The 26082-nt window shown below is 42.3% G+C and overlaps 1 protein-coding gene across 2 annotated transcripts in view; it reads left to right on the top strand.

The window, feature by feature from the left end:
- The window catches only part of ARPC1A (actin related protein 2/3 complex subunit 1A), a 34090-nt gene extending 8493 nt beyond the window's left edge, over positions 1-25597 (top strand). For both annotated transcript variants that reach the window (XM_004380805.2, XM_023735333.1), the window contains exons 4-10: positions 6056-6278; positions 8760-8867; positions 10800-11012; positions 13564-13639; positions 13860-14053; positions 22570-22660; positions 25370-25597. In XM_004380805.2, the coding sequence (XP_004380862.1) occupies positions 6056-6278; positions 8760-8867; positions 10800-11012; positions 13564-13639; positions 13860-14053; positions 22570-22660; positions 25370-25408 (944 nt within the window). In that variant the 3' untranslated portion in view covers positions 25409-25597. The remainder of the gene's footprint in view (positions 1-6055; positions 6279-8759; positions 8868-10799; positions 11013-13563; positions 13640-13859; positions 14054-22569; positions 22661-25369) is intronic.
- The last annotated feature ends 485 nt before the right edge of the window (positions 25598-26082 follow it).

Genomic DNA, 26082 nt, shown 5'->3' with positions numbered 1-26082 from the left:
TGGGGTTGTTAACGAATGTCATAAAACAATATGTGTACTACTGTTTCATGAGAAACTATTTGTTCTGTAAGCCTTCACCTGAAGTACAATAAAAAAAAAAAAAATCATTACACATAATGGTAAAGTTCCTCTCTCACCACCAGTCCTGTACCTCTCCCTTCCTTCCCAAAAGGCAGTCTGTGATTTAGTCTGACATCATCCCAGTTCATTTTTAATACTTTTACATACATGCCTTGGTTGCACAACAGTTAAGTGCTTGACCGCTAACCGAAAGGTTGGTGGTTTGAACCCACCCAGCAGCTCCAGTAGAGAAAGACCTGGCAGTCTGCTTCTGTAAAGATTACAGCCTGGAAAACTCTGTAGAGCAGTTCTGCTTTGTCACATGGGGTCACTATGAGTCAAAATTGACTCAACAGCACCTAACAACAGTATGTATTTGTAAATAACTTTTAGGACTACTGTCTAGTATTTTTAAATGTTACATACATGCCACCACGTTATACATCTTCTACAGCTTGCTGTTGCTTCTGTGATCTCTCCGTGTTGGTGTATCCGCATCAGTTTTATTCCTCTGAACTGCTGTTTGGCATTTCGTACCTCATTTATTTCTCTTCCCTCCACTGGAGGACATTTAGGTTGTTTCTGGGTTTTTTGTTATTACAGTGGGGTGCTGAGCTGAGCATCCCTGTACAGATCTCTTTGTACCTGTGCGTGAAGGTTTGTGTAGGTAGACTTGCCAGAACACAGGATTATGCACATCCTCAGCCTTGCCCGATTGTCTTCGTTCCCATCGCAATGTTAGAGTGCCCACTTTCCACATAGCTTGATATGGCCAGACTGTTTAATTTTTGCCTGTCTGATGAGTAAAAGCTGGTGTGTCTATAAGTTACATTTTCCTGATTAATTGAAAGGTTGAGCATTTTTTTCACGTTTATTAGCCGTTTGGATTTTCTCTTGTGACTTTCCTGTTCATAAACACTTTTGACCATTTTTCCAGTGAGTTTTTGTCTTTTGCTTGTTGGTGTGTGGAAGACTAGATCTTAAAGTATGTGGCTCTGAGGCAGATTCCTGAGCACACAGCAACTTTTGTCTTTGATGAAAACTATCAATGACTAAATGGATAAAGTTGGCAAGCAGAGCAGTGCTAAGTTTTATTAAGCAAGTATCAAATAAAGAAGGAAGAGTATGAGGTAAAAATGGAGAACTTTTTACAATGGTTTTCAAATTTAGTGAACCAAATTTCAAGAGATTTTATTGCTTTGTAAAGGTATATCTGGCTATTTCTTTAAAACCCATATTCACCTATTGATCTGTTTAGAAAGAACTTTGGTTCTTTGATCCTTACTACTGTAGTTCCTTTTTAATCCTGTTTTCTGGCAGAATTGACTCATCCGCTTGCTTTGAACAATTTGGCCGAGCACATCAAAACTTCCTCTCTGTAACTTCAAAGACAAGTTTTCCACTGCAGTCTTAAGTGTCCCCTCTCCTTACAATGACATTTGCATTTAACTGGGCAGGAAAGAGAATTATCATAGTGATTTGTTGTTGTTGTTGTTGTCGTTGTCGTTTTGGACTCTAGAATTTTGTCTCTAATTCCCTAAAATTCTCATTAACTTAAAAGATATCCTTCCCCAAAATCAAAGGATAACTTGTTTTGGCCTCCTGCACCCTTACCGAAGTTGTCTTTGCATTCCCAGCAAAAACTTGTCACCAGCCCTTCTTGCTTTTACCAGTGATTTGTGTGTGATGCCAGTGAGCACCAGAGCTGAGCATGTTACCAAACTATCACCAGGGACATATTTTCTTTTTTGTGGCTATTGCTTTCCCACGACCTAATTTCCATTAGCTTGGGCCTGTTTTCCTTAAGTCCCTTTGCCAGTGTGCTTTATGGCCTAAGAATACAATCATTCCTGTTTTAAATTGGAATTTTAACCTTAGGAAATACTTTTAAACGAGGAAAGGCGAAGATAAGAGACCAAAGAAATAGCCAAAAATGTGAAATATTTAGTTAGATCTTTTTTCTCTCCTACTTGCATTCTCTTTTGGAGTCTTCTGTGCTTGGGCCCGTTTTCTGTCCAAATGCTCAAACAACATTTTTTTACATCTGAAAAAATTGTTCTTGAAAGAATCTAAATATAATTCTGTGGCAGGAAACCAAGGATCAGACCTGTTTCCTCAGAAAAGAGTGACTACAGGAAAAAAAAATTTCTTGGGAAGCATTCTAGAAAAAAACACTAGTCATCACTACAGAGAAAAAGAGAATGGCAAATATCAAAGTGATATCATAGTTCTGGGGTTTTTTTCTGTGAGTTTATTCTTCTGTGTTAAACATTTGATTGCTTCACTCCCTTTAAAAAAAAAAATTCATTATGGAAAATTTTAAACAGATCCGAAATAAACAGAATAGTGTAATGAACCCCAGTATTACCATAACACAGATTCAACAATTATAAGCTTATAGCCAGCCCTATTCTTCTCAACTCACCCCTTCCTGTACTCTTTTGAAGCATATCCCAGAAATATCATTTCATGTTTCAATTTGTATTCTGAAGAGAAGAATTCTTTATTTTATTTATTTTGTTGTTGAGAATATACACAGCAGAACGTATACCAGTTCAACAGTTACTACATGTACAGTTCTTTGACACTGATGACATTCTTCGAGTTGTGCAACCATTCTCACCCTCCTTTTCTGAGTTGTTCCTCCCCCTTAACATAAACTCACTGTCCCCTAATTTTCCTGTCCAATCTTTTGAGTTGCTATTGTCAGTTTGATCCTGTATAGATAGATCTTAAAAGAGCACAGTGCTCAAGGCAGACATTTCTTATTAGTTAAGGTAAACTGTTTTTTTGTTTTAAGAAGACATCACTGGATATTTTTGGTTTAAGGTTTAAAGATTATCTCAGGGCAATAATTTCAGGGGTTTGTCCAGCCTCCATGGCTCCAGAAAGTCTGGAGTCCATGAGAATTTTAAATTCTGTTCTACATTTTCCCCCTTTTGATCAGGATTCTTCTATAGAATCTTTAATCAAAATGTTCAATAATAGTAGCGGGGCACCATCCAGTTCTTCTGGTTTCATGGCAAAGGAGGCAGTTGTTCATGGAGGTAATTAGCCACATATCCCATATCCTCCTATTCCTGACTCTCCTTCTTCCTCTTTTGCTCCAGGCAAATAGAGACCTATTGTTGTGCCTTGGATGACTGTTCGCAAGCTTTTAAGACCCCAGACACTACACAATGAACTAGGAGATAGAACAGAAGCACGAAACAAGTTATTAGGCCAATTATCTGAGATGTCCCATGAAACCATGACCCTAAACCGTCAAACCAAGGAGCCAAATTCCATAAGGTTTTTGGTTGTACATAAACAGCCTCAGCTGCTACTCTTTTGTTGTTGTCATAAGTATATCTGTCACATAGCTTTTCCCAGTTCAACTTTTACAGGTGTACAACTTATTGACAGCAGTTGCAATAATCGGCTGTGCAACCCTACCCTTAATCAATGCGATTTTTCTATCACAAAAACTCTTATATACCTGTATATATATACATATATATATGATTTTTATTGTAGCAAATACATAGGAAACAAAGCATTTGACATTTCAGTAGTCTTCACATATACAGTTCAGTGACATCGTGTTCATTATGTTGTTCAACTGTCACCCTTATCTGTTCCATTATTTTCCATCATCCTTAACAGAAGTTCAGTGAAGGACTCCTCTTTTTAATAATAGCCACTGCAACAGTTTATTTTAACTGGGTTTCAGATAAGTTCCACACATTGTGATTAGTTGATATATCTTGTCTTTTTTAAGCAAGTTCTCTTTCTTCTCTTTTTTGTCTTCTTTTGCAATTTGTTTCAAGAAAACTGAGAAATCGGGTAGTTTGACCTGTAGTATTCAGAGCCTGGATTTTATTGATTGCAAGCCCATGGAGCTGTTTGATATACCCCTCTGTCCTCTGTATCCCTGTAAATGGCTAGCTGAATTTAGGTGGCAGTAGGTTCTTTTATCAAGGAGCCCTGGTGGCACAGTGGTCAAAGCACTCAGCTGCTAACTGAAAGGTTAGCAGTTCCAACCTACCAGCTGCTCCACAGGAGAAAGATGTGGCAGTCTGCTTCTGTAAAGATTACAGCCTTGGAAACCGTGTGGGGCAGTTCTGCTCTGTCCTATGGGATCACTGTGAATTGGAATCAGCTTGATGGCAACAGGTTTTTAGGTTCATCCGTCAAGAAGAGATGCTTACCCTCATCTGCTGTTTGGTTACTCTGAGATACAGTTAGTACAGGAAAGGGGATAAACGCTTGATTCCCCTCCTTTTTCTTTTCAGTCTTCAGATGATAGGAAAACAGAAATAAAGAAAAAAGAAATGAAGCTAAATTTTAGTCAGAGATGAGAATTTCCCTTTTACTGAATGTTTGATCTTCTCATCCCTCTTTTTAACAAGTAAATGTTTAGAAAGTTAAAAGCGAATACCACCTAAAATAGTTGAGGCAATGACTATGGTTTTACAACTTCCATTTTCAAATGAAAGATGTGGCTCTGGAAGTAGACTTAGAATTATAAAACCAAACAGGAGGCAGTTCTCTATTTTTCTTAGAGAACAATGACCTACTGATTAAAAAAAAAAGAAAGAAAACACCTCATGTGGTACTCAGGAATCCATATTAAATGCATATGTGTTTAATTAGAGTTGTGGTCATATGGAATATGGGGTAAAATTTGAGATTGTCAAGATCATTCTGAAATCACTGGGCTTTTTCTCTTTACAAGACAGTGTTCTGTGTGTTAGAGGGTATATTAATTTTCTCTTGCTGTCTAACAGATACCACAAACTTGGTGACTTAAACCAAGACGTATTAGCTTATAGTTTCTGTGGTCTCAAGAGTGTGGGCATGGCTTATTCATATCCTCTGCTCTGGGTCTCACAAGCTGTAGTTAAGGTGTCAGCTGGGGATGGGGTCCTCATCAGAAGCTCAACTGGGGAAGGATCCGCTTCCAAGCTGCCTCAGGTTATTGGCAGAATTTATTTCCCGGTGGCTGTAATATTTATGGCAGCTTCCTTCTTCAGAGCTGGTAGACAGAGAGGGAGAGTCTCTAGCAAGAGAGGACCTACCTGCTTAAGTAATCATGTGCAGGTAATCACATCCATCCCACCACCTGCACAGCATTCCATTGGTTAGAGGCGAGTCACAGGTCCTGTCCACACTCAAGGGGAGGGGATCACACAAAGATGTGAGCATCAGGAGGTGGCATCATGAGAGCCACCCCACGATAGTTTCAGAGACATGCTTCCTATCTCAAAAGGCTTGCAATCAAGTTAGGAAAATACGACATTCATAAAAACATTTTGTGTCCCATGTCTGAGAATTTATCATAGAGAAATAATTTTTGGCAGAGCGAAAAGGTATGAGCCTGACTGTTTATTGCAGTTTTATTATATGAAATGATTGGAAACTAACAAACGTCCAACAATGGGAGGATAATTTAGGAAATTATGACAAGATCAGCATTCTGAGGTAACGTATGACCACTACTAATTTATAAAAAGCCAAGGGAAACGTTTGCTGTGGTCGTAGTATCATTGGAGGGAGGAGGGTGTGGACATAAAGAATGGGCAAGACTTTACTGAATTTTCTCCACGTCCCTTTGAGATGTTTGTCTCGTAATGATGTGTGGATATTGCTTTTGTAGTTAAAACTAAAAACTAGTAAAGAGGGAAAAAAAGATAAGGGATCTTCATACCACATATTTTTAGAAACCTGTGCGTGGGTGGAAAGAATGTCCCTGCTTAGTTCTGTAACTTCCACAGTTACAAAACTGCATTATAAAACAGCTCTGTTCCACCTGCCCTCAGAGAGGATCTTGAGTCCTGGGGCCTTTCACCGACATCCATACCTTTGTGTGAGGTGGTGCTCAGGACCATAGGCGGGGGAGGGATGGGACTGGAGATGAAGGTACCAAGCCCATTGGTCCCACCATACCAGTGCCCTGCCTGTGCCACAGTTTCATTGACGGGGCAAAGAAGCTGATACTGCATCTCACCTGCAGGTATTGACTGGGCACCCAAGAGCGACCGCATTGTCACTTGTGGGGCAGACCGCAACGCCTATGTGTGGAGTCAGAAAGACGGTGTCTGGAAGCCCACGCTGGTGATCCTGAGAATTAATCGAGCAGCCACTTTTGTGAAGTGGTCCCCCCTAGAGAACAAATTTGCTGTGGGAAGTGGAGCACGGCTCATTTCCGTGTGTTACTTCGAGTCCGAAAATGACTGGTGAGCAACATTGGAACGTTTTTTATCTGTCGAATTCTATAGAATTATGTGCTTGGACTGCTGTGTTCTAGGGTTAGACCTGGTGTGAGACTTCCTAAGGCACTGTGTGAAGGCTTAACTGTACCTTCAGCTTTTCCTCATCTGGAGATTTATTTTCCTCTGAAATTCTTCATTCTCTCCTAGCTAAACATCTTTCTTTCTTATGTGCACATTGAACTGAGTCTCGCGCCTTTCTCATTTATTATAGAGTGACTCTTGCCCTGTTGTGATCTGCTAACTTCTTTGTTCTGTAAGATGGCACTACCGTTCTTATTCTGTACTGCTCCAATTACTATTACTCTGATATATACATTATAAACTCAAAAGATTCTCAGTGCTCTGCAAAATAATTTGTCTTACTGTATCTATCTATTTAAAATATCTGGGGTTCTTACAGATAACAATGTTGTCCTTTCTTTAAAGTTTATATGCTATTCAAATCTATGTCTTATAATATTTTACTTGTTTAAACCATCGGAGTAAAAATTCACCAGAATTAGGCTATTATTTTTTTTTTATAAGTAATTTGCAGCCGAACCATTCAGACTACAAAGATTTATTTTTATGTCAAACAACCTACTTCAACTATTCATTGCTTAGATAGGAAACAACTCTGTTCTGCCTGGCATGCATTCAGAAAGTACAGCAAATAACCCTTCCACGTGGAATTGTCATTTGGTACAAAACTGCCAGTGTTTGTATTTCCATTAAAAATAGTAGAGTACACATTACTCTTTGCATTAGTCTTACCGTTTGCATTCTGCTGAAACAGTGAAAGGAGGGGATTGTTTTGTTTCATTTTGTAATTTAATAAAACCTCAGAAATTTTGATTCTTTGGAAAGAAGGTCAGAATTTACAACAAGATTGAATTATGAATCCACAGCATGCTTTCTTCTTTCAAGCATGTGCAAAATAAGGCTAACAAAACGCTGCCTGCTAAAAATCCTTTGGCGGCCTCACTATAACAAGCATATGAGAACCAAACGTCATTAATAGGATGTTCCTGCAGGACACACTTTCTGCCATCTCCGAACCCCTGCAGTCTTACTCATTTATAGGGGAAACTTCCTTCCTGGATAAGCTTCAACCTCAGTGATGGTTGATGTTTTTTATTCATTGAGAAATAGTTGAAAATATAGGTAAATTGGGTCTTACTGTGGTACAAGGTATTGTAATTTGGACACGCTGTCTCTTTGGGGGAGTTTCTCAGCTATAGAACAGTATTTCATTCCTATGATGTGAGTACAGGTAGTCCTCGACTTAGGACACGTTTTACTTAAAACCATCTGTTTTTTGTTTTGTACATCTTACCATTAGTAATATGTACTACATACAGTGTTGCGGCGCATAATTTGCCGATGTCATCATTCTCATGCCAACCCCCAAAGACAAAGATTGGATTTATAAAGATACTAATAATAAAAGACAATAATAATGAAAGCTAAAAAACAAATGAGACATTCGACTTACATCAGAGCCAACTTAAAATAGAGTTGTCGGAATAGAACCCCGTCGTAAGTCGGGGATTACCTGTACTTTAAAACAACCTCTCAGAAGCCTATGATTTAGTCATATAGGCTGTGTATTATTTTGTTTCTCATTATTTTATTTAAAGTTACTGCATTATAGAACAATTTAGAATATTGTCTCTTTCAGAATGAACTTTTCAGAAAGATTTCTAAGCAAAAGATTCTATAAAAAATAATCTTGCGTTCAAGAAAAGGCATTTGGCTCAATATCAGGTCTCTGAACTCTTGAACTCTTAGGTCTCTGGACTTGACTGGTTTTTAAACAGCAGTTTGGGGGCAGAAATTGAATTAGGTAAGCCAAAATAATGAGTGTTTTAGCCATAAATAATCTTTTTTAGCAGAACTAGGGAATTAGCTAGAGGCTAATTAGATGATGGAACAGAGAATTAGCTAGAGGCTAATTCCCAACAAGAAAGTCTGCTAATTTCTTAATTGTAATTTCTCTGGCAAAAAAAAAAAAAATAATTTATAGCCTCATGGTGACCTGTAATGGAGGTTATACTATCTCACAAACCAAAGTTAACCCAAAATGAATTAACAAATCACTGAATATTTGTAATAAAAATTTAAATAACTTCACACCTCAGTTTTTATCTCAGGCTAAAATTGCGTGTGACCTGAAACTCCATTGGGCAGTGCCAGAGTTAATCTGTAAGTTATTTATGAATGAGGAGCCCCTGGTAGCTGGAAAAGTTGAGGAGCCGCTGACCTGATGAGAATGTCAAAGCCTAAAGACAGTGGAACAGAGGGACTGTTTGTGGTTTTTCTTCCTCTCTGTCCGTCAGAAATGCGCCTTCTCACTGGTGGCCGACATAACCATGCTGAGTGTTTTCACCGACACACATTTGTAGGTCTTTTGGGCACTGCCTCTTGATGTGTACATAAATTAAAATGGGTTTTCTCCTCCCATAGGTGGGTAAGCAAGCACATTAAGAAGCCGATCCGCTCCACGGTCCTCAGCTTGGACTGGCATCCCAACAACGTTTTGCTGGCAGCAGGCTCATGCGACTTCAAGTGCAGGTGGGAACAGATGGGATTGGTGGGCCGACTTGAGCTGCTCATTGTCCGCCTTTCAACAGATATGTGTGAGGTTCCTTTTCTTCGCAAGGTACTCTGCTAGGCGCTGGGCGAAACTCAGAGGTGAAAGCTGCGTGTGGTCTAGAAAGGAGCTAAAACAAGTGCGTAAGTCACTAAGTGGAAAGAAGCGGACTTGGAGGTGTAGAAGGAGGGACTTCAAGTGCGGAATCAGGAAAGTTTTCCTTAGGTGGAATATCAGTGGTTTAGAGTGGAGGGTTAGCCTGCCTGTCTCTCTCTCCCCTCTCTTTCTCCTTCCCTCCCTCTCGACGACAGTATTATTTCTCATTTGTTGTCCCAGGCAGCAGACTCTGCAAATTCCAGAGTGGAACTAAGACGAACAAAACGTAGCTGAACCGTGCACTGCTGCTCCTTTTCACTGAAAGCTTTTTGTGTGTAGTTAGCGTGAGGCAGGAAGGAACACAGCCACTTTGCTCAGAGCTTTAGGAATCTTACCATGTGATTGCTTTTGAAAACTGTTCTTTATCAAGAAAACTTGAGTTCCCTCCATCAAATAAATGCTGTTTTGTGTTGACTGTGTGGTGGGTTGGGGAATGGCACGCACCTTTCTTCAGTAGGCTATGTGGAGGATTTCCAGAAAACCTGGCGAGGAGCACGCAAGAGTGAAAAGAAAGATGAGTATAGCAGTTTGGCTGCAGGGACGGGGTGCGGTAGAATCAAGGTACTTTGTGGGAAACACTGGGAGACAATGGCAGTGAAGTTAAACTTGTGTAGAGAAGTTGTAACAGTCAAGGCACAGAGACTTCTCTGGAGTCTTGCAGATGCAGGAGTTGTGTTGTTTGTGTATGTTGCTCGAGCGCATTCTAGCTCTCTTGGGAGATGGAACTAGGTGGTGCTAAGCCGTGCCACCTGGGTTCTCTTGACATGCCTGAAAATCTGGTTGTGAAAATAGGTTACAGTTCTTTTGCCTAATCATTGATTTCAGCAAATCAACTTTTCTTTGACTCATAGTCCTGTGGGTATGGGTTCGTGCCATCTGCACTCTCGAGTTAGCAACTGAGAACCACCAGCTCTCTTGGCCTCTCAAGGCTAAAGGAACAGCTGCTGCGATGCTGATTTACACCACTAAGGCTCCAACGTAACATCTTCCAGGGTACAGATACCCTCACTGGGGCCTTCGCCTCTCCAGTGCCTGCCTCTTCCACCATCCCCGCTGTTATTTTGGGGGAAAATATCCTCAGTCTTTTAGAGAGTCCTTAGTTCAGAAGTTTCTGAAGAGAAGAAGCTGTACAAAGTAGAAAAAGGGAAGCAGAGCCCTGCCCCCTGAGCTCACTGGGGAGGCCTGCCCACTCTTTGTCACTGGTGCCCTCTTGGCTTCCTCGTTGGTCATCTCTCTTCTTTCTTCAAATGTTATACTATTGGTTTGGTGCAGGTGCAGATAGTTTCCTCCTACCATTTGATTTATTGACTTCCTGGACTACTGTGTTGAGAAGGATGGTGAGGTAGACAGGAAAGAATGCCATGATCATTTGTCAAGGTCTGACGTGGGCAAGGGAGGAGTGTGACCACAAAGCCCCCCCACACACACACCCAAATGAACACCCCCTGAAGAAAGTCCTTTTGTGTTCACTACCTCAAGAGCTACGCACATAAAGCAATACCTGATGCGTAGTAGGAGCTTCATGAACATCTGTTACTGAGTATGGATTTGCTGAGCTTGGATTGTCCGGTAAACAGCCCTTAGAGCCATTCTGTGTCTTAAGAGGTTTGTGCATCTGAACGTATCCATCATGTTTTGTCTTTATGAGTCAATCTCTTTTCATTCTGGGATACCTTAACGGTAGCTGCCTGTGGTCTGTTACTATATGCATACGTTCTCATGTCTTTTCCCCTCTCTCCCTGCCTCCTAAACTGTAGGGTGTTTTCTGCCTACATTAAGGAGGTGGATGAAAAGCCAGCCAGTACGCCATGGGGCAGCAAGATGCCTTTTGGTCAGCTGATGTCAGAGTTTGGTGGCAGTGGCACTGGTGGCTGGGTCCATGGGGTCAGCTTCTCCGCCAGCGGGAACCGCCTGGCCTGGGTCAGCCACGACAGCACCGTGTCTGTTGCCGATGCCTCAAAAAGCGTGCAGTGAGTACTTGTTGCTTGGAGCGTGGAGTGCCGGGGAGAGGGGATTTCTCTCCAGCTGGGATAAGGAGGCTGCCTCCTTCCCTGGGTAGGAGGATAGGATGCAAGCAAAAAACCCAAACTAGACCTGCAGGGGCAGCCTCTCAGGTTGCAGCAACACATTGAAAGTGTGCATTTGGGGGAGTTTAAAGAGTTAGGTCTTCTTCCAGAAACACTTCTTAATGGAAGTGCTTATTGTGATTCCTCTGAGGAGCACGCCTGGCTTGCTACGGATAAAGAGCCCTTGAAAGGGGCGAGTTAGTCTGTGACGGCATTGGTTGTTAAGTGTCCGCCACCGGCATTGAGTCGGAGGTGTTTTCTGTCTGTGTTCTGTGAGCAGTGACTCCATTAACAGACTTCCCTCCATGGTGCCTAAAAAGCCTCCATGCCGTTCTTCTAGCGTACGCTGGAACAGCCTGAATTTCAACAGCTGTCTGAGTGGATGCTGCCCAGCCTTAGAGGAAGAGCATTAGCTATGCTGTCAGCCATCAGGATTGATAGCGGCTCATTTATATGTTGGAGGAAGAGAGAAGATTGGATTCTTTTTTTTCCCCTTTGTGACTCTTTGTTCTTTCCTGGTGACTCCTTCTCCACCGACAGCTAGAGGTGACTTGCCTTCACAGGTTTTGTCCCTTGTTGGCCTTTGTGTACAGAACCAGCCACACTGGTGACTCTGACTCCCTCTGCTGCACAGTGGCAGCATTACATGAAGTTTTAAGAGAGGATTTTTTTTTTCCTCACTAGATTGTGATTTTTTTTTTCAATTTCATATTTTTGGTTTTGTTTCTTTTAAAAACAAAAAACTACTCATTACAAATAATGTAGTTTTCCAGAAGATTTCTGTGCACATATAAATCCATTGCCATTGAGTCAATTCTGACTCCTAGCAACCCTATAGAACAGAGTAGAGCTGCCCCATAGGACTTCAAGGGGCTTTTGGTAGATTCAAACTGCCAGTCTTTTTGGTTGGCAGCCATTGCACTTAACCACTACACCACTAGGACTTCATGCACATATAGGCACTTGTGTATCTTTTCATTTTTAACACAGATGGGATTACGGTATACCGTTTGTACAGTAATTTGCCTTTTGCCATTCAGTGATATTTTTGATGATATTTTGATGCCATAGTTGTTTGATACTTATACAGTTTATTATAACACATAGTAAGCTCTTAAAATATGCTTATTACAAGTCATGTCTACCCTTGTATTGATTGTTTGACTTTTCCAAGACTTCAGATCAGGTTACATCCTCCACCACTTCCCTTCTCAAACATACATATTCATGTAGTAAGAGCCACAGGAAGGGCTTATGATGAGATGTTAGTCCTTTAATCTAATGCAAACTTCATTAAGGGGGTCTCCTGAGACATAGAGAGTTAGCTTTCAAAACACATCATCTCTTGCATGAAGTTAGATGATCTTATTCATCAACCAACATGTTTCCCTACCATGTGTTTGTAACCTCTTTGCCAGGTGCTAGAGCAAATAATTACTAAGTACAGGTGGTCCTTGCTTGCGACGTATTTGAGTTACGATGAACCACACTTAGACCGTCTGGGTTTTTTTGTTGTTGTACATCTTATCTTTAGTAATAATGTACTGTATACAATATTGTAGCATGCAATTTGCTGATATCATCATATCTATAAGTTTATATATAATGTTTCCAACCCCCAAAGACAAAGATCGGATTTATAAAGATACCAATAATAAAAAGCATAATAATGAAAACTTAAAAAAAAAAAAATGAGATACTCAACTTAGTCGGAACTGACTTACAAGGAGTCATCGCAATGGAACCCCATTGTAAGTCAGGGACTACCTGTATATATGTGTAGGTATATATTATATATGCATCCCCCAGCCCGTTTGAGTGTGAGCTCCTGGCTGACGAGGCCTGTGTCTTGTTCATCGTGGTGGCCCCAGAGTCTAAGCTGGTGCCTGGCAGAGAACAGAGACTAGGCTCTCAGTAATGTTTGTGTGGTCCCAGCCTGCTAGGAGCTCGGGGTGAGCACAGGTGAGGAGAGGAGAACAGAATAAGGCATGCAGTCATGGGTGACCATGACAGTAAGAACTGTAGGAGGTAAGAGAAAGGAGAAATCACTGGAGGCTGAAGTCGTCTAGGAAGGGAGCTCAGCTCCAGAGACTGGGGCCAACTTTGGATAAACAAGAGGAGTGGTGACGCACTGTGGGTGGAGGGGCGTGAGAACAGAGGCGGAGAGAAGGGAAAGAACAAGGGCCCATTTGCCATAAGTGGGTGGGCTCTCAGGAGAGGTAGAGCATGGGCTAGAGAGAGTGCTGCAGGCCTCGCTTTCTGAAGGGTAGTTACCCCTGGGCCATCCATACTTGAGATTCCTGAAAGTACAGTTCATGGGACGCCTTTTAAATGTAAGTACTCGTTTATATTGCAGAAGCCTCCTGTAAGAATGGGTCCTTTGTCATCTTTTGTGTCTCTAAAGAAGTTGTGTGGTCGCTTTCAACCCTGGTTTAACAAGTGTTCTTGTGTTTAGGGTTGCAACTCTGAAGACAGAGTTCCTGCCACTCCTAAGTGTATCATTTGTCTCGGAGAACAGCGTCGTGGCTGCTGTGAGTATTTCCCTTCATTATTCCTTACAGTACACTGTATATAACTCTCCAGAACAGGAACAATGCATGCTCTGTGGCACCAGCACAAAGTAGAACAGCGTTTTTAGGAGAAACAGAATAAGCTTTTGAGAATAGGAGATGCCTGCAGGGCGAACTCTGTGAGGGCTTGGTAGGCGGGTAGCTTGTGCTTGCTCCAAGGCTGACTGGGATCTTGTTCCAGGGCCACGACTGCTGCCCGATGCTCTTTAACTACGACGACCGTGGCTGCTTGACCTTCGTCTCCAAACTCGACATTCCAAAACAGAGCATCCAGCGCAACATGTCAGCTATGGAGCGCTTCCGCAACATGGACAAGAGGGCTACCACCGAGGACCGCAATACGGCCTTGGAGACATTACACCAGAATAGCATCACGTAGGTCCCATGGGCCCTAGGGACCCCCTGGATGCCAGGGCCACTGGCTACCTGCAGATAATGGTTAGGGGAACAAGACACCTTCTTCCCCTCACTGTTCCCTGACCAGGCCCCTCTGAAAGTTGTCTATGCTGCGGGCCAGATGCCCATCCGGGAAAGAGAACAGTGAGGAGTCTGCATCCTCACGGCGGGCTCTTGTCTTCAGGTGGTGGCAGGGAAGCACCACCTGTCATTCTGCCCTCAAGGTGTGGATGGCACGGTGCACCCAAATGAGTAATGCACATCCCCATGTAGGCTGTGAGGTGGAGTGGCCAGTGAGAGCAGCCTCTTCCTAGCATTCACCTTCTCAGAAACGTTACTGAGAATGAGAGGAGATCTTCCTGAATACCTTGGCTATGTCTCTGCTAGTGAACACGGGCCAGGAAGTATGGTTGTCTCCTGTTTGAAGAGGCAAATCTAGCTGTCATTTCAACCAGGGATTTCAAATAACATGTAACAGTAAGATTGTTTAATTAGAGAAACAGAACTCCGTAGCATCATTATGACAAAACTAAGGAGTCTCTTGACTGATATTTCACAAGGCTTATGTGATTATATAAAACAATAGAATTACGTGTTATCCGGAAAGTTAATTTTTTTTTTTTAATCTAGAGTGGAGAAATGCAATTTTTTTTTTTCTAGTGTTTTTTTTTTTTTTTCTAATTGTACTTTAGATGAAAGTTTACAGAGCAAACTAGTTTCTCATTAAACAATTAATCCACATTTAATCCACATATTTTGTGACATTGGTTGCCAACCCCATGACATCTCAACACTCTCCCCTTCTCGACCTTGGGTTTCCCATTACCAACTTTCCTGTCCCCTTCTGCCTTCTCTTCCTTGCCCCTGTGCTGGTGTGCGCATTTAGTCTCGTTTTGTTTTATGGGCCTGTCTAATCTTTGGCTGAAGGGTGAACCTTAGGAGTGACTTCAGTACTGAGCTATATGGGTATCTGGGGGGGTGCAGTATATTTTTCATAATTTAAATTGTTGTGTTTAGGGTTAGGTACCATAGGGTTTTCTCATTCTGACGAGTACTTTTGTGTTGAGAGATTTTTATTGTGGTGGTAGCAGGTGGGATAATGAAAATCTCTATAGATTTTCTCTTTGAGAGAATTATCATTAAATGTAGATTGTGCTTTTCCTGATGTTAAGTGGAAAAGACAGCTGGACTTAAAATAGGTTTAAAATGTATATGCTGTATTGAACTGAGAATGTGAAGGTATAACAGATTTACATTTTCTTCATACTCTTCAAGTTTCTCCTTCTTGAATGACTTTCAAAGTTATTTCTTGAGAATTTCTCTTATGCTTCTATGCAGACTATGTATCAAGTAGGAAACAACTCTTCTTGACTCTCTGAGACTTAGGTTAAAAATAGAAAAACAAAAGTAAATAGGGCAAAGAGGACTTAATTTTACAAATAAAAGTAGCCATTCCAATTTACAAGGGTTAGCAAACTTTTTCCATAAAGGACCTTTTAGGTTTTGAGAGGCCATACAGTTTCTGTTGCAACCATTTCAACTCAGCCGTTGTGGCATAGAAACAACTATGTTGTTGTTGTCATTAGGTGCCGTTGAGTCGGTTCCGACTCATAGCGACCTTGTGTACGACAGAATGAAGCACTGCCTGGCCCTGCGCCATGCCCACAATCGTTGTTATGCTTGGGTCCATTGTTGCAGCCATTGTGTCAGTCCATCTCGTTGAGGGTCCTCATCTTTTTCGCTGACCGTGTACTTTACCGAGCATGATGTCCTTCTCCAGCGACTGATCCCTCCTGACAACATGTCCAAAGTACGTAAGACGTAGTCTCACCATCCTTGCTTCTAAGGAGCATTCTGGCTGTACTTCTTCCAAGACAGATTTGTTCCTTCTTTTGGAAGTCCATGGTATATTCAGTATTCTTCGCCAACACCACAGTTCAAAGGTGTCAATTCTTCTTCAGTCTTCCTTATTCGTTGTCCAGCTTTCGCGTGTATGTGATGCGATTGAAAATACCATGGCTTGGATCAGGCACACCTTAGTCTTCAAGGTGACGTCTTTGCTTTTTAACCCTTTAAAGAGGTCTTTTGCAGATTTGCCCAGTGCAGTGCGTCTTTTGATTTCTTGACTTGCTGCTTCCATGGATGTTGACTGTGGATCCAACTAAAATGAAACCCTTGACAACTTCAGTCTTTTCTCCACTTTTCATGATGTTGCTTATTGGTCCAGTTGTGAGGATTTTTGTTTTCTTTATGTTGAGGTGTAATCCATACTGAAGGCTATGGTCTTTGATCTTCATCAGCAAGTGCTTCAAGTCCTCTTCATTTTCAGCGAGCAAGGTTCTTCATCTGCATATTAGGTTGTTAGTGAGTCTTCCTCCAATCCTGATGCCGAGTTCTTCTTTATATAGTCCAGCTTCTTGGATTATTGGCTCAGCATACAGATTGAATAGGTATGGTGAAAGGATACAACCCTGACACATCTTTCCTGACTTCAAACATGCAGTATCCCCTTGTTCTGTTCCAACAACTGCCTCTTGGTCTATGTGCAGGTTCCACATGAGCACAATCAAGTGTTCTGGAATTCCCATTCTTCGCAATGTTATCCATAATTTGTTATGATCCACACAGTCGAATGCCTTTGCATAGTCAATAAAACACAGGTAAACATCTTTCTGGTATTCTCTGCTTTCAGTCAGCATCCATCTGACATCAGCAATGACGTCCCCGGTTCCCTGTCCTCTTCTGAATCTGGCCTGAATTTCTGGCACTTCTCTGTCGATATACTGCTGCAGCTGCTTTTGAATGATCTTCAGCAAAGTTTTACTTGCGTGTGATTTTAATGATATTGTTCAATAATTTCCACATTTGATTGGATCACCTTTCTTGGGAATAGGCATAAATATGGATCTCTTCCATTTGGTTAGCCAGGTAGCTGTCTTCCAAATTTCTTGGCATAGACGAGTGAGCACTTTGAGCACTGCATCCGTTTGATGAAACATCTCAATTGGTGTCCCATCAATTCCTGGAGCCTTGTTTTTCGCCAATGCCTTCAGTGCAGCTTGGACTTCTTCCTTCAGTACCATCGGTTCCTGATCAGAACGTGGAATGTATGAAGTATGAATCTAGGAAAATTGGAAATCGTCAAAAATGAAATGGAACACATAAACATGATATCCTAGGCATTAGTGAGCTGAAATGGACTGGTATTGGCCATTTTGAATTGGACAATTATATGGTCTGCTATGTCAGAAATGACAGCTTGAAGAGGAATGGCATTGCATTCATCATCAAAAAGAATATTTCAAGATCTATCCTGAAGTACACACGCCTACAAGGAAGACCAGTTTATATGACTATTACTCAAATTTATGCACCAACCACTAAGGCCAGAGATGAAGAAATTGAAGATTTTTACCAGCTTCTGCAGTCTGAAATTCATTGAACATGTAATCATGATGCATTGATAATTACTGGTGATTGGAATGCAAAAGTTGGAAATGAAGAAGGATTGGTAATTGGAAAATATGGCCTTGGTGATAGAAACGATGCCAGAGATCGCATGATAGAATTTTGCAAGACCAACAACTTCTTCATTGCAGATACCTTTTTTCAGCAACATAAACAGTGACTGTACACGTTGGCCCTCACCAGATGGAATACACAGGAATCAAATCGACTACATCTGTGGAAGGAGATGATGGAAAAGCTGAATATCATCAGTCAGAACAAGGCCAGGGGCCGACTGTGGAACAGACCATCAATTATTCATATACAAGTTCAAGCTGAAACTGAAGAAAATTAGAACAAGTCCACGAGAGCCAGAGTACAACCTTGAGCATATCCCAACTGAATTTAGAGACCATCTCAAGAATAGATTTGACACGTTCAGCACTAATGACTGAAGACCAGACGAGTTGTGGAGTGACATCAAGGACATACATGAAGAAAGCAAGAGGTCATTAAAAAGACAGGAAAGAAAGAACAAAATGGATGTCAGAAGAGACTCTGAAACTTGCTCTTGAACATCGAGTAGCTAAAGCAAAAGGAAGAAATGATGAAGTAAAAGAGCTGAACAGAAGATTTCAAAGGGCGGCTCGAGAAGACAAAGTATTATAATGACATGTGCAAAGAGCTGGAGATAGAAAACCGAAAGGGAAGAACACACTCAGCATTTCTCAAGCTGAAAACTGAAGAAAAAATTCAAGCCTTGAGTTGCAAGAGTGAAGGATTCTATGGGGAAAATATTAAACAACACAGGAAGCATCAAAAGAAGATGGAAGGAATACACAGAAACAACCATAGACAATATGTAAATGAATGAGCATGGCTGTGTTCCAATAAAACTTCACAGACACTGAAATTTTAATTTCACATACTTTTCACATGTCATGAAATAATATTTTTCCCCCAGCCATTTAAAGATCTAAAAACCATTCTTAGCTCACAGCTATACAAAAACAGGCACTGCATAACCCAGTCATAAAGTGGGCAAAGGACTTGAATAGACATTTCACTAAAGAGGACATTCAAATGGCCACCAAACACATGAAAAGATGCTCAGCGTCTCTGGCCATCAGTGTGCAAATCAAAACCACAATGAGATACCATTTCACTCTCACTAGGATGGCTAAGATTAAAAAAAAAGAAAACAACAAATGTTGGTGAGGATGTGGGAAAATTGAAACACCCATTGCTTGTGGGAACGCAAAATGGTACAGCCGTTGTGGAAAACAGTGTGGCGGTTCCTGAAGAAAACTAAAAATAGAACAACCATATGACCCAGCAATTCCACTCCTAGGTATATACCCAAAGGACTTGAAAGTACAGACTCAAGCGGAGACGTGTACACCAGTGTTCACTGTAGCACTATTCACAGTAGCCAAAAGTTGGAAACAACCTAAATGCCTATCAACAGATGAATGGGTAAACAAAATGTGGTACATACTTACAATGGAATACTACTCCCCATATGAGAAATGAAGTCCCAATACATGCTACAATGTGGATGGAGCTGGAAGACATTATGCTGAAATAAGTCAGTCACAAAAGGACAAGTATTGTATGACCTCGCTTATATAAAAAGACAAGAAAAGGTGAATGTATAGAGACCAAAGTTTATTAGTGGGGAGGGGGAAAAGGCGGGTTAACAGTGATGGAAAATTGCATTGATTAAGGATAGCCTTACACAGCTGATTACTGCAATTGCTGTCAGTAAGTTGTACACCTGTGAAAAGTTGAATTGGCAAAAATTGTGATAGACATATTTACACTAATGACAAAAAAAAAAGTGTAGCTGCTGAGGCTGCTTGTGTGCAGCCAAACACCTCATGGGGTTTGGTTCCTTGATTTGGAGGTATAGAGTCATGATTTCATGGGACATCCCAGTTAACTGGCCTAATAACGTGTTTAGTGCTTCTCTTCTACCTCGTAGTTTGTTGTGTAGTGCCTGGGGTCTTAAAAGCTTGCAAGTGGCCATTGAAGGCACAACAGTTGTCTCTATTTACTTGGAGCAACAGAGGAAGAGAGTCAGGAATAGGAAGAGGATATGGAATGTGTGACTAATTGCCTCCATGAACAGCTGCCTCCTTTGCCATGAGACCAGAAGAACTAGATGGTGCCCGGCTATCGTTACTGAACATTTTGATCTAAGATTCCATAAAAGAATCTTGATCAAAAGGGGAAAGATCTAGAACAGAATTTCAAGTTCTCATGGACTGTAGACTTTCTGGAAAGAGGGTATATGAACCCCTGAAATTATTGCCCTGAGATAATCATCAAACCTTAAACCAAAAATATCCCCTGAAGTCTTCTGAAAACCAAACAATAATTTAGCTTAACTAGTAAAAAAATGTTTGCCTTGAGCATTATGTTCTTTTCAGAACTATCTATATGGGATCAAATTGACAACAGCAACTCGAACAATTAGATAGGAACCTTAGGGGGCAGCAAGTTTATGTTAATGGGAGAGGAACAGTTCAGAAAAGGAGGGTGAGAATGGTTGCACAACTCGAGTGTAATCAGTGTCACTAAATGGTACATGTAGAAATTGTTGAATTGGTGTATGTTTCGCTGGGTATATTCTCACCAATGACAACAAAATGAATAAATTTAGGAAAAAAATTTAAGAGTTGAATTGGCAAAAGTTGTATAATATATTTACAACAATGACAGAAAAAAAAAAGTAGCTGCTGAGGCTGATTCTGTACAGCCAAAAACCTCATGAGATTTGGTTCCTTGGTTTGGAGTTTTAGGGTCATGGTTTCATGCGACATCCCAGTTAATTGGCCTAATAACGTGTTAGCGCCTCTGTTCTACCTCCTCGTTCAATGCATAGTGCCTGGGGTCTTAAAAGCTTGCAGTCATCTGTTGGAGGCACAACAATTGGTCTCTATTTGCCTGGATCAAAAGAGGAATGAGGGTCAGGATTAGGAGAAGGAAATGGAATGTATGACTAATTGCCTCCATGAACAACTGCCTCCTTTGCCCTGAGACCAGAAGAATAGGATGGTGCCCGGCTACCGTTACTAAATGTAAAAATGGTGTGACGGAGGCATCTGACCCTCTGTAACTTCATAAGGGAGGAGAATCAAGATCAACAGCCCAAGGCTGATTCCTGTGAGGCTGAGGTCAGACATGCCTCCTCTCTACACCATCTTGACAGTTCTGACACCAACCGTCCCTCCCACAGCACTCTCTACTTCTCTGCTGAGTTCAATAATTCATTGCAATGGCCACACAGAATTCACAGACAATACTCACGATTATGGAGTTTATTAGGGAAGTAACAGGTTACAATTCAGGTGCAGGAATGCTCAGAATACAGTTCTTCGATCAGGACAGCCTGTTTTCAGCCATGCCCACAAGCACGCCTCTCTCTGGCTCCTTGGCCTCTGCCCTGCTCAGGCAAGTGTTAACGGCTCTGCGGACAAGTGCCCAGAGGCACCCCACTCTGCTATTAAGTCTTGGCCCAAAGGCATTTCTCACTCTGTGGGCCAGAAGGCCCACTGTGCTGTCTCCTGCCTGTCTCTCCTGCCACAGTTTCTCTGCCACTGCTTCATGCTGTCTTCAGTGTTACAGCTTTCTCTCTGTCTCTCTCTCAGTCTTCTGGTTCTGGGAGCTCCTCAGTGCAGGGATCCTGGGTCCAAAGGATACACTCCATTCCTGGCTCTTCTTTCTTGGTGGTGGTGAGATCCTCGCCTTCCACCTCTAGGATGGCTCATTCTAAGCCTAGCAGAATTGCAAAACTGACCAGTCCCCTTGGTGGGCCACAACTACCTTATTTGCATAGTCTCACCTGATCATTTGGGTGAGAGTTAGAAGACCATGGCGAGAAAGGCAATATAAAGTGATCCATCGTACCACACTGAACATTTTGATCAAAGATTCCATAGGTGAATCCTGATTAAAAGGGGGAAAATGCAGAAGAGACTTCAAAATTTTCCTGGACTCCAGACTTCCTGGAGCCATGGAGGCTGGATAAACCCCTAAAACTATTGCCCAGAGATAATCTTTAAACCAAAAATATCCACTGATGTCATCTTAAAACCAAACAGTAGTTTAGCTTAACTAGTAAAAAGTGTATCTGCCTTGAGCATATGCTCTTTTAAGAACTATCTATATGGAATCAAATTGACAACAGCAACTCGAAAGATTAGATAGGAACCTTAGGGGGCAGTGAGTTTATGCAATGGGAGGAACAACTCAGAGAAGGAAGGTGAGAAGGGTTGCACAACTCAGGGAATGCAATCAGCGTCACTAAATGGTACATGTAGAAACAGTTGAATTAGTATATGTTTTGCTGTGTATATTCTCAACAACAAAATATAAATAAAATTATATTAAAAAAAATAAACAATAAGGCACCGCAGGTCATGGTTTATCCTCTGTGCCCTAGAGGGGTACGTTCTAGACATCTCAGAAGAGAGAAAAGTGCTGTCTGAGCTGTAGAATTGATTTTACTGAAAGTTTTTCAGATAATCAGGCCAGGACATTTAGCTGTTCCTCTGCTTTGGTTGGTTGGAATCTTGTGGCATCTGCATCTGACTGTTGCTAACATTTATAATTATTAATTTCAAACACAAGGAAGGCTCTGTGTCCTGGCTGTCTTGGGGGTGATTAGGGAGTTTTTGTTGGGAGCCATGGGATTTCAGTCAGGCTCCTTCATGCCTCTAGTTAAGAAAATTGTTTCCATTGCAGTCATTGCTGTCGTCCTCCCATCCCCTGTGACCCGGCCTTTGGCATGCTGTGTGGTCTGGATTATCCTGCTTCTCCAGGTCACCATAACTAATGCAGCTTCGTAACTTTCCCCCATTCAGTCTTTCCTTTTCTGGACATGCAGTAATAAAATGCATTCGGATGTTTTCTGATGCTGCCTCAGGTGATGGAATACTTAGGAGTTGACAGACAATCCATTTCCTTAAGCTTTGGTGACATTGTTAGTCAGGAGGGCTGACACTCACTGCCACCTCACCATCTCTCGTTTTTGCTTTTTTCAGTCAAGTGTCTATTTATGAGGTGGACAAACAGGATTGTCGTAAATTCTGCACTACTGGCATCGATGGAGCCATGACAATTTGGGATTTTAAGGTATTTTCTACCTTTCAGAACAAATCTTGTTTGTGTTAAAACCCTTTCTGTGAGAAAAATGTTTCTTATTTTTTGGAACATCAGATATATAGGGTATTTTTAAAAAAGCAGTGGTTAAGAGCTGGGCTGCTAACCAAAAGGTCGGCAGTTCACATCCACCAGCCACTCCTTGGAAGCCCGATGGGGCAGTTCTACTCTGTCCTGTAGGATGGCTGTGAGTCAGAATCGACTCAACGGCACGTGACAACAACAACAGACTGTAGTTCTCTTTAAACCTGGAAAGTATTAGCAGGAGGAAACCACAGTTTTCTCAATGAGATGGAATACTTATAAGTGAGGTGTCCACTGACTCACTGAGGGAAAAATTGACTGCTTTTCTGAGAGCAGGCCCTATGTTCGGCACCAACCTAAGTTTAACTATACAGGCAGTTTTATAGTTTACACGAATTTAATTAACATTCACTAAGTGCCAGCCGCATGCCAGGCCTGGTGGTAGGCACTCAGGATACGGAGGTGAAGGAGACGAAATCCTTGCCGTTGAGGGGCTTGTCTGGTAGAAGACAGAGGTCAGTACCTGGTACTGGGCTGGGGGATAGGTGGAGCCCCAGAAGAGAAGGTATTGTCTTCGTTTTTACGTTGAGGAAGTTGGGGGTATCTTAGGGTTCTCTAGAGAAACAAAACCAGTAAGATACATATATATATAGAGAGAGAGAGATTTATTTTTGAGGAATAGGCTATCATGATTGTGGGGCCTGGCAAGTCCAAAATCCACAGGTCAGGCAACAGGCTGGGATTCTAGCAGTCTTGGGAGAGAAATTCTGGCAAGATGTTTGTTTATAGTCTGGAGGCAAAATGCTTCAGGAAGCTTCCCTTTTTGCTCTTAAAGCCTTCAAGTGATTGGATGAGGCCCGCCCACATTTTGGAGAGTAATCTGCTTTACTTGAGGCCAACTGATTTAATCATATGTAACTACTTCATAACAACATCTAGACTAGCGTTTGACCAAACCATTGAGTACCATAGTCCAGACACGTTAACACATAAAATTCACCCATGGCCGGGGGCTGCATGGAGTCGCTGGGTGGGGAGGTGGGGAGAAGGCAGAGGAGAGCAACCTAAGCTGCAGGAGCAGCCTGTGCAGGGCCAGCGCAGAGCTAAGAGAGTGTGCGTGGCATTCCTGCCTGCCTGTGGTGTGGGTCCTACGGAAACCGGAGCTAGAACTAGAGAAAGGAGCCGTGGCATGGCCGAGGCAAGGAGGCTGGGCTTGGTGGAGACACTAAGGTCTGTCACAGAGCCTCAGGAGAAAGCAGAGGTTGGAGGTGTGATGGCTTGGACTGGCAGCAGGAAGTCCAGTGAACCAGTAATGAGGAGTGAACTCCATCAGTGGCAGAGGACGTGGCCAGGAGGTTCTGGACTGGAGCCAGATTTAGGCCAAATGGAAAGACGTGGTAACCAGACCAAACCCGTTGCCGTCATGTCTGTTCTGACTCATGGCAACCCCATGAGTGGCAAAGTAGAACTGTGCTCCGTATTGTTTGGCAATAGATTGCTAGGCTTTTCTTCTGAGGCATCTCTGGGCGGACAGCCTTTCGGTTAGCAGCTGATCACATTAACCATTTATTTGCACTATCCAGGGACTCAAAGGCATAGTGACAGTGAAGGACAAACCCATGAGGACTTCACTGTCTATAGCTTTGGGGTAGGGTGGCTGGCAGGCCTCTTGCTGAGACAAGGCACCAGGGAGGAGGAGCAGGTGTCAGAGAGGAAGCTCCTCTGTGTGGCTCTGAATTTATTTCTCCTGGTTGGTAACTTCCCAAACAGGCAGACATTTACACAGTTTTTTCACTACCTGTGCATTTCTATGATGTTTGATTTCTTCCCCCCCCCCACCTTGGGTCAAATGTAGAAAAGTTTCCACAATATTCTTTGGAGAAACAGTCTTCCCACCTTCACATGCTTTTATGTCCGGGGCATCTCAGCTCCTACGTAATTATCACCCCCTGGGCAGTTACCAAACCCCAGTGGCACAATGGTTCAGAGCTCAGCTGTTAACCAAAAGGTCAGCAGTTCGAATCCACCAGGCACTCCTTGGAAACCCTATGGGGCAGTTCTGCTCCATCTTATAGGGTCGCTGTGAGTCGGAATCAACTCGACAGCAACAGGTTTTTTTTTTAGGCAGTTACTGGCAGTGATATGAAATCTTTCTCACACGTCCCTAAGCTAGCCCTTTATTTCCTCAACCCCTCAGGCCCAGTCCCTTTCTCTCCTCTCGACGCTAGGGAGGCACAGTGTATTCACCTCTCATCAGCACACCTCTGAGCACCCGCTCTGTGGATTGCCTGGCTGGCTGGAGGGTCCCTGCCATTAGGCGTTTAGAACGCAGAGAGGAGGGACCACATGCTTAAAAGCTGCGGCACAGATAGGACATGCCACCCACCCTAGGACTGCAGGGGAATGTGCCAGGAGCCGTAGGGGCTGGGGTGATGGACAGGGAGTGCACAGGCCTGGCGAGGCCAGCAGGAGGCGAGTCCTGGGAGAGCTGCTCACAGAAGGGGACGTGTCACATGGGCTGGGGGCTGCACCTCAACCAAACGGGTGGGTAGTAGCGTGGTGTGGTGTGGCGTGGTGTGGTATGGTGTACTATAGTGCAGTGCAGTGCTATGGATAGACAGTCCTCAGTAATTATCTGTGTCTTTCTGCCTTCTTAAGACCTTAGAGTCTTCTATCCAGGGCCTTCGAATAATGTGAAGCTGAGCAAACCTCTGAGATTGATCTAGCATGACAAACTGCGACTGCCTGCCTCCCCACCTGCAAGAAACACTGAAAACATGTATCGTGCAAATACTGTGTGTGTTTTGTTTGAATATAATTGGTGGAAGTGTTGGGGTTTTTTAAAAGCAGCAGTGATTTTTTTTTTTTTTTGGCTGTTCCATTCTTGACCAAAGCTTCTCTTTAAGTAGTTTATATTGGAAAATTATCACACTGATTTAAAGGAAGGGGGGAGGTATGTAAGTTGTTTGTTAGAAAATGAAATAAAAATACTGAATGTGTTTTTGGTTTTGTTTCCTTCTGTTTTCGTTTTTAATAGAAAAACATAGGTAAATTATTGTAAACTTAATTATTGGGGAAACTATGTTTTTTCTTTAGAGAAAGCGTAACTGCTTATATTCTTAGTTTCTTAAATTGTACCATCCTTCGCAAGCTTTGGAGTCCCTGGCTGGTGCAAAGTTACGCGCTTAGCTGCTAACTGAAAGGTTGAAGGGTCAAGTCCACCCAGAGGTACCTCGGAAGAAAGGCCTGGCTATCTACTTCAAGAAAATCAGCCATTGAAAACCCTACAGAGCACAGTTCTACTCTGACACACATGGGGTCGCTGTGAGTTGGAATCAACTCAGTGGCAACTGTTTTTATACAATGGTTGA

The sequence above is a fragment of the Trichechus manatus genome, unplaced genomic scaffold, assembly GCF_000243295.1.
Source record: "Trichechus manatus latirostris isolate Lorelei unplaced genomic scaffold, TriManLat1.0 scaffold00077, whole genome shotgun sequence".
Lineage (NCBI taxonomy): Eukaryota > Metazoa > Chordata > Mammalia > Sirenia > Trichechidae > Trichechus > Trichechus manatus.
The sequence above is the reverse complement of the archived record's forward strand: the minus strand, read 5'-3'. Positions and strand labels throughout refer to the sequence as shown.